The sequence below is a fragment of the Aphelocoma coerulescens genome, chromosome 1, assembly GCF_041296385.1.
Source record: "Aphelocoma coerulescens isolate FSJ_1873_10779 chromosome 1, UR_Acoe_1.0, whole genome shotgun sequence".
In the NCBI taxonomy this organism is placed as follows: Eukaryota; Metazoa; Chordata; class Aves; order Passeriformes; family Corvidae; genus Aphelocoma; species Aphelocoma coerulescens.
The window spans coordinates 78273550-78286877 of NC_091013.1; the positions used below are offsets into that span (position 1 = coordinate 78273550).

A 13328-nucleotide genomic window follows, 5' to 3' on the forward strand; every position below is an offset into this window, starting at 1 on the left:
GATATAAAATATCAAGGGATAGAAAGGAAAAAAGGGGAAAAATATTCATACCAAAAGAAATAATGTCTGACACTAGTTTGCATCAGTAGAGATGACAGCCCTTCTTTTACTAATGGACTTTCCAGAGGTAAATTTATCTTGAAATGACACTTTCCAAAGAGCAAAGTGTCTATTATAATCTAATTTAATAAACTGTTAGGCCACCTAAATATGCTTTCTATCTGAATTTTCCACTGGAAACATGTGCTTATCAATTCATTAACCTTCCTTCTAATTATGTGGGTACAGGCAGCACTCTGCTATGGCCTTGCAGAACCACAGCACAAGAAATTTTGCTCAAAGTACATGTTCTTTTGCTCAAAGTACATGTTTGCTTCTGAAAAGGGGCACAGAAGGTCAGAAGGATGTAGTTGTTTGTACCCTCCCTTGGATTTACTGGAATTACTTACTTGTTCAGAATTAGCTATTACTTCAGTACAGATTTTATTACAGGTCAAAGACACACTTGTGGAAGCAAAACCAAATCTCCTACTAAAATGAAAAATAACAGATAAAATCAGATACAGTATTTCTACTTCAATGAAAATAGAAATACTTCATTAAAGATGTTCTAGAGGAAATAAGCTGACTTGGAAGAGTTTTGAACTTTGGGGACATTTGCTTAAGGTGGAGCCAAGTTCAAACTTTGCAGTTTTTCTGAAGGGAATGTGGTGGTCTCAGAGGATGAGAATGCTGATGAGCACCAGAGATCTTCTAGGCTGCAACATCTCACAGTGCAGCTTAGAGTGGAGTCCAACCCCTGCTGCTTTTAGGGAGGAAACAAACTTTCCAGGAGACTTTTGGGGCTGACCACCGTTACAGAGGTAGTTTGTTTGAAATGCTCGGTACCTAGAAGTGAGTCTCTGATATCTGCCATGAACATTTTTCAAAGCTTTAAATAGTGTTATTTCCCAGCTTTAGTGTTCATTATTTCAGCTGTGTCATGTGACAGCGATGTCCAAAGGCTGCAAATGCACCAGGGGAACCAAACGTTGGAATGAGAATGGGGAAGGTCAAAACGTTCTGTGTCTTCCTTCAGTACTCTTGGGAGAAACACTAGGAAGATTTCCAATGTGTTTTTCATCCTGCTCTATTTCATATTCTCTCACTCCAGGAAGGGTGTTGCAGGTGTCATGACAGCTGGAGGACAGGACTGTGGCTTCTAAGAAGTGCACTGTCACCTCACTTAGCACGTGAAGAGGATGCCTGTTAATGTGTGTGCTCAAGTTGCAGCAAAGATTAGAGCATGGACCTTTGTTCTGCTCCTTGGTTGCACAATGTCAAATGCCACAGGAGCCCTGGTCCATTACTGTTGTTTTTGTGCATGAATTCTGTCACCAGACCTGACAGTAAGAGTGAGACAGAGCCTCCCTGATAGTACAGGGGCTATCAGGTGCAAATGTGAATGCTGCTCTAAGCAGCTTTCACAGGAACGCTCCCATTCTCCACAGGGCTCTGTCTTTTGTGAGCGAGGAGAGAGGTTTGAGGGAAGGCAGGCATTATCCTGCATATAGCACAGAAGGAAGCACAAAGTTCTGCATAAAAATTCTATGCAAAAGAATGTGTGGGAGCAGTGGGAAAGCAGTGCTGAGCCCTGGAGAGAGAGGGCTAAGGACAAAAGTAGATCTATCTCTTTGTGGGCTTGCTCTGAACAGCTGTGAGCCTAGTGCTGCCTGGGCTCTGGACACTGGGTAGCTGTGCTGAGCAGTGCTCCAGTCCAGCATGGATATAACACCAGAATAACTGGTGTTACTTCATTAACAGTTGCTGCTGCACATCACCTGTGTCTTTTGAGGAAGTGTGGCTGTGAATATCTTTACATATCATTTTGAGCTCCGTGCATATTCTGCCCAGTGAATGGGGGAAAAGTGGATGCTGCTGGCTATTTTTCACCACAGATGCCTAAAGGCAAAACATGTATGAAGTGAGGGATGTAAGATTAAACATCTCAACCAGCCTGTGCTGGTACATCAGGGTGAGTAATTGTGCAAGAAGTAGGACCATTGTTGAAAAGCCTTGGATTTCCATGTGGTATTCCATTCAGGTTTTCCTGAGAGAAGAGTGGTCACATGCTGGTGTGAGTGCACAGGAAGCGAGTGCTTGACATGAGCCTTGCCATGTTCTGGTGGACTGTGACAAGCCCTGGGGTTCACTGTTGTGGACTAGTGACATACACCGCACAAAATCTGATGCTAGTCAAATAATGAATTTGAAGGAGTAATGGACAGGGATAACTCTTCCACCATTTCACTGTTAGATCTCCTCTGCCTAGAAACTGGGAAATTTATTATTCAAGAGGATCTGCCATGGCATTTGGATTCAGCCCAATAAAATGTTTTTGTTATGATGGGGAGGGCTAAGACCTGAGTAGGGAGACCATGAAATTACTTTTAAGAGTAGTTTTCTTGCAGGAACCTCCCTGTTGACAGAAACTCTTTCATGTTTAATACCATGTAAAGTGCTTTGTACAGCAACTTGCTTAAGTGAATGAGTAATGAGTAATATGAAAGTGATATAATAATGCAAAGATAACATAAAAACCCTTGAGACATTCATGACAAGAATCCCATCTTTTTGCCTCAGCGTATTTCAGAGTGCCCTAGGGAAAACTTTTTTTCCAGAAGAAAAGCTGAGTTATGCATTTTCCTATTATACCTAATTGTAGAGAGAGATTCCTGTAACAAAAATTGAGATGCCTTTATCTCTTAAAATTGGAAATCATCCATGAGGATGTGTGACCTTATTGCCAGATCACATATTCAGTGTTTCTCTTTTGATTTTAAATCTGGTACTCTCCTGAGGTAATAGGTGTCTCTGTGTGGCTTACCAGTATAGGTATGGAATAAGAAAAGCACGTGGAAATCAACCAAACTGGCAGTAAAAATATAACTGCTTGGACTTTCAAACCCCTGTTTCCAAAAGCTTGGCAGAAAGGGTTAAATATGCTTGTAAATATACTTATTGTAAAGCTTTTCCTGGCTGCATGCCAAGTGGCAAGCAGTCCCTTTGGATGCATAAGGGCACATGGTGGTACAGCTAATGCTTCAGAAACCTCTGGAACATCTGGGATCCCAGCAGGGATTAAGGAAAGGCAACATTGTCTGTGTGTTCAGGTGTGTGCACAGAAGGTCTAAGCTCACAGGTGTAACTCAGGGCCATTCACAAACTTCCTAAGCAAGACTTACCTATCAGAGAGAATACTGTAGTAAACAAATTTCAAATACATGAGTATGGGAAAAGTGTATGAACTTTACAGAGCTGAGGATATTCTCCTTCCCTCCTATGTCTTTCTCAGATTTCTGCCTCCTCTTTGCACTCCTGGGACAGAGGAAAGTGTTTGTTGAAATCCTTGCAATTCTCTCTGGAACTCTCCTAATCCTTGCTGTTTGTTACTTTCCTCCTTGAGTCCTTCCTGCACATGTGCATCATAATGCTCTCCAACCAACCTGTTCCTGCATAATGCCCTGTGAGACCAGGGTTTGTGGCTGATCCCTGTCCCACACTTGTTATGGCCACAGTCCTCACAAGGTGTTGCCTACAGCCTCAGGAAGCAGCACAAAAGATGAACTCCAGAGGAGAGCTGAGCAGGAGGTTTGGATGCTGAAGGAGATGGTGGTGGGTTCAGGAAAGGTTCCTATGTACATTTCTAACTGCAATACAAATGAATTATTGCAGTCTTTGGAATAAAAATCCTCAGAGTGCTTCTTTTGCACAGGGCAGACGTTGAGATGCTGTGCTGAGAAGGCTGGAAGGAGAGGCATAGAGCTGGGACCACAAGCTGCATGGTGTATTTGAACTTGTGGATAGATGGATGGATGGACGGATGGACGGATGGACGGATGGATGTCTGATAGTGATCCCTCCACATCCTAACCATTATAATGGAGACAGGATGAAGAGTTCCCTTTCCTCTCCTTTGAAACCACAGTTTCTGCCAGGGCAGATGATCCTTCTTCTACTTCACTGTTCAGCCCTTATAGTCCCACCTCCTGCCTTACCAACAGGTGTGGGAATCTCCTGCTCTCCCTCACAGGAATTTTGTAGGTTATAAATTTTACCAAGCTTAATCACAATAAATACAAAGACCCTTCTTATGAAGTGCTGTAGCCATGGGATCTGGCTACCCTTGACAAAATAGGACAGAAAAAAATTGTACACTGCTCTTTGTGCAAGGACAGATTCAAGGTTTAATGCTGTGCAGCTTTGTAGACGCTGGCATGGGGTGGGGGAGTCAGGTTTAATGACAGCAGAAGACTCTCATGTCATTGAGAGCTGTGTCATCCCACTTTCCCTGGGGTTCTTCCACCTTTGTTTGGAGCCCACAGATGGCCCCAGAGGTGCAGTTGCTGCTCCACGGGCTGTAGTGACCCCCCGAAAGTCCCCAGCCCTCCAGCTGTGTCCCGTTGGAGCAGGCAAACCTCACGTTGTTGACTGCCGTGTTGTCTCGCAGCTGCTGCCACCTTTCCACGCGCAGTGAGAAGGAAACCAGCTTGTTGCTGGAGCAGAGCTGGGCCTCAGTCCAGTTTCCCCACCTGCCAGAGGAAAAAGCAACTTGCCAAGGCTTGTCCAGCCTCTGCTGTGCTGCAAACAACACCACAACCTGCTCGGGGTCCTGGCAGTCCTGGGACAAGGGACCTACACCCGGGTGGCAGGTTTCTAGGAGCACGTGTTTCACTCTCCTTCCCCACTATCCCCTGGATGCCCAGCCACCACCAGCTCCAGGCTGCCCCGCTCCTGAAGAAACCCCTTGGCAATTTCAGCTGCTCACTTTGTCCCTGTTACTTAATGTACTTTCCAAAGTACGCATTTGAGGAAAAGGAGAAAGTACAGGTTTAAGGTCTGTAATTTCTGCTCTTTCCTTAATTTTCCAAAGCACTCTTCCTTTCTGTGGGAACAGACCTTTACCCTGCAACCTTGACACTTTGTGGCCAAGGGGAACTCACCCACCTCCTCAAGCGGGGTGTTGAGCCACCTTCACAGAGGGTGGGGGTGCCTATGGAGAAACCATTGCAGTGGTTTCCCCAGAAGCTGCTGCCCTGAAGGAGGATGAGAAAGCGAAGGCTGCTCACCAGCCCACAGAGGACTCAATGACTGTGCCGTCCGTGCAGAGCAGGCGGACACCGTTCAGAGCCGTGTCACCACCAAACAGCCAAAACCCCTGGTAGAGCTGGACCTTAGAAGAGGGGAAGAAAATGGGAGAGGTCAGCACTGTCCCCCTTTTAGTAGAGCTGATGAGGTGAGCCCTCGTGATGAGGGAGGGGAGGAGGCTCTGGGGACAGAGCAAGAACATCAGTGCAGCTGAGCAGGGCTGTGAGGCAGCTCCATGGCATTTCTCAGGAAGCCCTTTTTGCTGTTGCCCACCTTTGTTTTTCTCCAAGTGGTGGAGTAAGGGCTCTGGACACAGGAGTACTTGGCAGCTGCTGCCCCAGACCATGCCCACCCTCTCACCATGTGCTGTGATACCCAGAGCTGGGGTGCTGGCAGATGGGACTTGTCCCAGCCACCTGGGAACAGGCTCTGCTGTATAAACCCCAGGTATTTTTTTACCCAAGAGACCCCTTTGCTAAGAAATCGCTTACTGGCAGGGAGCCTGGAGAGATTTCTTGCTGAGAAGTCTGCATGATGCAGATATAATACAAACTGCTGTGATGGAGCAAGGTGCTGTGGCCAGCCCTGCTATGACCAAAACAAATAACATTGTCCCACAGCAGGTATTTTCCCCACCCTGGAGAAGTCAAAACTTACCTTCAGTTCAAATCCCTTTGCGTAGCCACTGGGGCAAAATTGCTTGTGCCCCCAAGAGCCCCAGGGACCTCCATTTGGCACCGTGAGGATGGACTCATACTGCCGTGACTCGGTGCCCCAGAGGCAGCAGGAGCCCAGCAGGCAGAGGATGGCTGGGATGAGCAGCTGCATCACAGGGAACCTGCTCAGTGCCTGGACGTGCTCGCACAGGGGAATTTATTGGCCAGGAGAGTGGGTGGGAGGCCTTGGCAGTGTAAACAAAGCTCCCAGGGAGTGCTCATTGTTGCTATGTACTGCTCCTGCTGACTGCCTGCCCTCAGTGGGGAGGCCTCCTGGTATGCACTGGTTACAGCTCTGTGAAAACTTGTGGATGCAAGGGGAGGAAAGGGAGGCAGAACTGGGATCATTCCCCAAGGAGATGGTGGTTTGGAAGAGAGTCCTGGCAATGCTGCAAGGAGGATGTTGAACAGAGAGAGGGGTGGGAGGAGAAGTGATGGACTGGAAGGGGAAGAAACCTCTCAGGGGCTGAGGGAAAGCTTGAGATGAAGCAGCCTCAGTCCTTCACTCTGTAGAAGTCCTCACTTGTTTCCTCCTTGCTTTCCTTCTCTCCTCACCATCTCACTGAGGCTGAGGAATGTGCCTGCATTTTCCTGTGGGACAGGCATTAAGTGTAGGTGACTAAATGAAGTGTGTCCACCTCACAGGATGAGTGCTCCTGCTACCATCCACCTCGTGTGGCCCTTGCTGAACTCACTTCGGTTTACTTGCATCTTGTACTGGGGGTGGGGGAGTGGGAGCAAAACTTCATGTGGTTGCATCATCCCATGGAGCTGTGCAGCTCCCAGCTGCCCAGATGAATCTTTAGGAGGTGTGAGCATCCAGAGAGGGCAGGAATGTGCAGCAGAAGCAGACCCTACTTCTGCTATTGTGCCTTTCTCAGATGTGACTTCCTGTTTCATTCCTTGTTCCTCCAAAGGGACTAATCAGAGAAGAAACGTCTGCTGACAGCAATATTCAAGGGTATCCTGTGAGTAATTTCAGAGTAGGAGGAGCTGCTCCCAGTCCATTGAAGAGTCAGTGATGATGTCACCAGGGAGAGTTGTCCTGTGAGGTCTATACTACAGTATAGCAGCATATATTAGCAGTATTTTATATATATATATATATATATATATATATATATATATATATAGGAGCAAATACATATATATATATATCAGTATATACCAGCACTATAAGCACAGACAAAATAGGGAGAAAGTTATTCCAGGCTTTAATTACTGAGGAATGGAATGGCCTACCTCTGTAAGAGCCACTTAGTGCAGGTGAAGGGGGAAGTGGTGCTTTCAGCTGAAACCCTCTGATGTTACCCCTTGGGTAGAATTGTAAAGGTCCTCAGGTACTCACAGCACCCCACAGGAGACGATGAAGACAAAGATGTCCTACTATGTTATTGTATCTTGTAGACAGCAGGAACGTGTCAGAAAGAAAACAACATGGATGAAGGGCTGTGTGGTCAGGGTTGTGGTCAGGAGAATGGATAGCTCATGGATATTTTGCCACTCCTGGTGACATAGAACTTTCTAAGCTTGAGGTCTAGACTGGATTTCTTCATAAGAGTGGCTGCAGACACAAGCAAGAGCAATGGGCTGCTGCCAGGTTCTGTGTCCAGTGAAGAGCTGTGAATGAGTGATATTATCCACTCTCCATTAACCGTGTTGGCTGCATGATGAAGCTTTCAGGATATGTGGAAAGTTAGGGCTGAGCAGTGTCAGCTATACCTAGACCTGTACAAGAATCTTAAAGAAAAGCAGTGACAAAACCCCAAGATAACTGAAGCCAAAAAAATTGAGATGTTTCACAGTTTGTAGTTATATTTACAGAGCTAAATCTTTCTCTGTTTGAGTCCCTCTTACTGACAGAGCCTGTTTTCTCTGTCTTCTGATTTCACACATCTCCTGTTTTCTCTCTGTCTAACAGTCTGAGCTCCAGCCACAGCAGTCCTGCCACTGTAGGTGGCAGAAAGGAGATCCTGTTTGCAAAAAGACCCTGCTCAGCTGATTTTTTGTTGTTCCTTTTGGCTGTGTGGGGAGGAGGTGTCAGAGATGGTGACACTGGGTTGGTGGTTCTGGGATATTGCAGCAGGAAGCAGTGAAAACTATCCACACAAGTAATTAACTGCCTGTGGGAGAAAGTGAACACTGGATGTATTTCTGTAACTTCATTGTGGAGAGCAAGAAAACAAACAAGGAACTAATCTCAGCTTTGTGTTTCCTTCTCTTGTCTCTCATTAATTTTTAACTCTTCCAGAGTGATGGATCTCTGTGGGTCAAAGAACTTTCCCTCCCCTTCTTTCTCACCCCTTTCCCTCCAGAAAACTTTCCCAGCTCTAGGAGTAAGGAATGGACTGAAATTAAAATGATGGGATCAGTATCAGCAGCTGAATTTGTGCTGCTGGAGTGCAGGACCAATGAGTACTTTTGGGTAGACCTGCTGATACACTGAACTTCCCTGAGCATCCAGTGATGTCTCTAACATCCCTGCTAATTAACATTTTATCATCTGGGAAAGCTCTTGCTCTTCACCCAGTGCTTCTTTTTCTCTTCAGTTAACCTGCAGGTTTCTAGTCAGGCAGGAAAAGTACCAGCCTGCAAACTTAGGATGGGTGGCTTTTCAGTTATGTAACTTTGGAAAGCTGGAGTTTGAACTCAGTGAGTCTGGCAACGTCTCTGCTGGCAAGCTATGGAAGCTAGCAGTAGGGTCATATGTGACATGTCCTCTCTTCTTTTGAACAAGCTATTGGAAGACACGATAGCATTAGACTCAGCAACCGAAGACAAGATGGCCAGTGGAGAACAAAGATCAGTTCTGTAATTTTGCAAACATATAAACCAAAAGGAAGTATCTGTATTTTTTTTGACAAGTCCTCCACCCTATGGCAAAGAAAAAGAACAGAGAGTTACAATGAAGACAAAATATTTGAAAACAGTGGAGGTGCTCAAAATCATCAGAAATCAGCAGAACAGTAAAATGTAATCACAGAGCCAAAACATCAAGATTAAAGAATGAAGTGCTTGCAGCAGCCTTATTGACATTGCATGCACACATTGACATTGTAGATACCTAAGTGCAGGTTAGGTGGATCCCCCTTTCCTTAGGGCAGAAGAGATTTTGTTATTTCCTGCCCATTTATAAGATGGTGGGACTCTTCAGGAGCTGTGTTCTCAGCTGACCTTCTCCAGGAACATAAACCTTCTTAGATGGTGGTGATAAACAGTCACTTTACGTTGTGTGTGGGCTGAAAACATTCTTTCAATGGCCTTTGTAATGTCATTGGAGATAAAACCAGTTAAATTCATCCCACATCTGTAAACTAAAGATAGTTTTTTTTTATAAAAGACCTAGTATCAAGAATTCTTTGGTGCTGCCAAGGGCATCAGTCAGCCTTTGACACTGACTGACATTGTACTCCTGTTGCTGTCATGTCAGTTTATAAACAGATGCAGTGGCTCAAAAGGTCTCTGCTCCCCCATGGACCTCCATGGACTCTGTTCCTCTCACATATGCTTAATCCTCTCTCCAGCTGCTGTGCAGGATTTTTACCCTTTCTTAAATACATTATCAGAGAGGTGCCACCAGCATCACTGATGGGCTCAGCTTTGGTAAGTAATTCCTGGGGCTGGCTAGCATTGGCTCTGTCTGACACGGGTGCAGCCCCTGGCATCTTCTCACAGAAGCCACCCCTGCAGTTTCCCCACAAAGACTTTGCCACAGCACATAGATGCAGCACAGATTGGCAGATCCCACTGTAGTATCTAAGCTGCAATAAGAGGCCTGTAGTTAGGCAGATCACCTTTGGAGAAAATTTTTTAAATTGACCTCATGTTTGCCCCTGTTTAACTTTCCAGTAATTTTAAATGACACATTATTCATCACTGCTATGATCTTAGCTCTTCCAGTTTAGAGACATCTTAGACCTCCTGGGTACTTAGTATCAGCTTTAGTCGTTCACTGCTATTCACTCTGTGACTTTTTAAATCTCTCTTCTGAAGTAATTTTGAGTTCTACCTAATCTTTGTTAAGAACCCTAACCCCCAAGAATGGCTGGAGCCATCTGAACACAAAGTTTCTTCCACTATGAACACTGAGCAAATAAATAATTAAAAAATGTCCATATCTGCTATGATCTATTATAATATCAGCTGGTCCAACAGATTTTCTGACAGGGTCCTGAATCTTTGATGTGAAGAAACATTGGTAGTGTTAATTCCCTTTGCCATTTGTTCCTCAAAGTGCTTTTTGTCTGCCGTGTTTTCACATGCAATCTACCACCAGATATGTTACGTCTATTTTTTCTGTCTGACCACAATAATAGCACTCACTGTCTCCTGCAGCCTCCTTTACCTTATGGTTTAACATTAACAATCTTCTTTTACCCTTCCCCACGTACAACTTAATAACTTGTGTTTCCTGGTCCTGGACTTCCAGCACCACAACCTTCAGGCCACTCCTGCTGTCAATCAGTCTACAAGCCCATGGGTTTCCTTTGAAGACTGCTCTTGGGTAGGAAGAATGGAGAAGGACCCTGGGCAGGGTCTGTATCCATGGTTTTTCAGTGAGCAAGAGGAATAGAGAGCCAGGAGTTACTCTGAGCACTCCTGAGGACCTGGCAACAGAGACCTACAGCACTGTCTCAGCCCTGAGACACAGAGAGAGATGGGCATCCTGCAGCTGTGGTGGTGCCCCACAGCCAGCCTGGAGAGATTACTAGGAGAGTTTTCCTGAAGATCTGAAGAGAGGATGGGGGATGCAAAAGTGAACTAAAATTAACTGAGAATTAAGTACTTCTCTTTGTGTGTGAAATCTGCCAAGAAATTCCTTCCAGGTGGTGAGCCCTGGGAACTTTATCAGTTTTGTTGGTATTTCATACCAAGCAAAGCCATAGCTATCCTGGCATGATGTACTGCTGCCAGCTCTTGCTCACTTTGAAGAGTGAAAATATACAAATTTGACAAAAGGATTTTTTGTGGAGAAAAAGAAATCTTCAAAACTTGACTGGATATGACCTTCAGAAACTTTATCTTCCTTTGAAGTTGTCCCTCCTTTGACCAGGGCGCTCAAGTTCTGTGAAAAAGCCACGTCTGCTCAGATGTTGTTTGGGACTGAATTGGTGTAAAACTAGTGTTTTATGACAGTGTTACTGCCATAACTGTGACAGCAAAATTCTTCTCTGGACTTGTCCTCTGAGTTAATTCTGAACACATTTCTTGCCTGATTTATGTTCTTCCTCCCAGTTTACACAGTCACTTCTCTACTTTAATCAATTTCCAGACATTATCTCATCCCTTCTCTTTCCTAAACCACACAGATTTATCCTTTTGAGCTCTTCCTTTGCACTTCCTTCTGGTATTTTCTCTGTTGTCTGGGAACTTTGGACATTTGAATAGTTAAATCCCCATTACTCTTGTTTTCAAAGCCTCAAAGTTCTTCTTTAATAACATCCCTCCAGTCTGAAAACTGAGTTTCAGATATTCTTGTAGCTTTTATACTCCAAGGGCCCATTTGCTGACTGCAGACAGGAAGAAAAAAAACCTCAAAACACCACACAAGAAAAATACCTCAATCACAAATGAATTCTCCTTGTGAGACAGGGTATTGCAAGTACAAGGGCAGGAGGTAGATCACAGATAAGGAGAGGTTCTTTACTGTCATTGCAAATCCCTTGGTATATCCACAGGAGGAACAATCCTTCTGTGAGCCCAGGAGCCTCCATGGGCACAGCAGGCACAGGGCTGTGCTGCTGAGCTCCTTTGTCCTGAGCATGCAGGAACAGAACCAGCAGAAAGCGGCTGCAGAGGGTTTGCACGTCAATCTTGAGCCTACAGAAAGAGCAGTCACTGGGTAGCTCCTAGCTTTGGAAATGAGAGAATTTATACTGCAGCAGCATAGGGTAATGCAGCCTCCATAATCACTGCTGCCATCTGCTCCTGTCTCATCTGAGAGCAGCTGTCAGGGTGAGGAGAGCCACTGCTCAGCGCAGCAGCGGAGCAGGAGACTGGCCATGACTGCTGAGGACCTGGGAGAGCTGGGCAACCTTTTTGAGTTGATAGGAGAAACAGACAGACTGGATATAGGTGAGGTGTTCAGCTGGTCAAGCAAAGGTGCAGCCAGAGAGCTTTTCTCTTTTTGTGGTCCCATTTATGGTCCCATGGCTTTTGCTTTTTGACCCCTGTCCTGCTTTGGTGGTCTCCCCCAGGCTCGCTGATAATCTTTGCCCCAGCCACTGCATGCACCGTGCCCTTCCATCTTTCAGCTCCTCTCTGGGGCATGCTGGCACATGGGAGGTGATCTTGATTTGGTCACTGTGTGACACACCCACAGCATAGGGACACACATTTGTGACTTGCTGCTGGCTCTGACTGCTAAATGAAGCAGATGATACGTATTATGTGCTACTTTTTTTCCCCTCAGATGGGAAATGAGTAATAATCTGAGTTCAGCTTTGTTTCCTCCTATCTCTTGCCTGACCAAATCCAATTTCCACAGAAAGACTTCATGAAGAATGAACAGGGTGGCCTCTGGGAAGAAATTCACTAGCAGGGAAATGCTGGGCCAGGTCATTATTAATGGCTGTCTATAAAATAAATAACAAGCTTATTAACTTTGCAAGCCATAGCAAACTGGAATAGGCTGCAAGTACTTTGGAAGACACTGCTTGAGCTTGACAAATGGTCTTGTCAAATTGGAGAAATAGTTTGAGAAAAATAGGATGCAATTCTGCAGAGACAAGGATGAGCTCCCACTTTCTTCAGAAATAAGCAGCTGCATGAAGAAAAATACTTGCATTGACATCAGTCTGCAGAGAAGGGTCTGGGGGTCATAAAAGATCAAAGGCAATGCACGAGTCAGCGGTGTCAGGTCATCTCCATGCTGAGAAATAAGAACCAAATTACAGCCTGCAAGACAAATGGAGTGAGTTTTCTTCTCAGCAAGTGTGAGCCCGGAGTGGGGCTGCTCTGCTCAGCTGAGGGCACTGAACTTCCAGAAGGATGTGGCCCAATTGGATAGAGTCCAACAGAAAGCAACAAAAACAGTCAGCAGACTGGAAAACATGACCTGTGCATAACGAGCATGAGAGCTGGGACCGTGTAACCGAGATGTGGGAGGATAGCAGAGAGGGAGTCGTGGGAATAGCAGTTCTGGCAGGGGTCTACAGCCAGTGCTGCCATGGGAGGATGTGGGAAAGACAATGCAGGGAGCTCAGGGGACAAAGTCTACCCCAGGTTTTTCTGTCTTCTTCCTCACTGGGCTCCCTCCATGCCATGTAGAGCCAGACTGGGTGGCAACTGTAAGGGGTGAAGGAGGGAGGCTGGTGGCTGTACAGAACCCCTGCTCAAGGGGGAGATGTATGGGAGGTAGGGGAGGAATGTGTTGGGGAGGTAGGCATTGCTCCAGGGACTTAGAAACCATATCACAGTAGGAGTGCAGTCACATGAGGTCTGCAGGGAGTGAGGTTAGCAAGTCCCCATGCACTGCAAACAGGT

At 45.7% G+C, this 13328-nt stretch overlaps 1 protein-coding gene across 1 annotated transcript; it reads right to left on the minus strand.

Annotated features, from left to right (window-relative positions):
* Window positions 1-4214: 4214 nt before the first annotated feature.
* LOC138119124 (vitelline membrane outer layer protein 1-like) lies at window positions 4215-5959 on the minus strand. The gene is made up of 3 exons (XM_069030671.1): window positions 5785-5959; window positions 5109-5212; window positions 4215-4571 (listed from the first exon to the last, which is right to left on the minus strand). The coding sequence occupies exons 1-3, from the start codon at window positions 5953-5955 to the stop codon at window positions 4277-4279; spliced, it is 570 nt and encodes a 189-aa protein (XP_068886772.1). The 5' UTR covers window positions 5956-5959; the 3' UTR covers window positions 4215-4276.
* Window positions 5960-13328: the final 7369 nt, after the last annotated feature.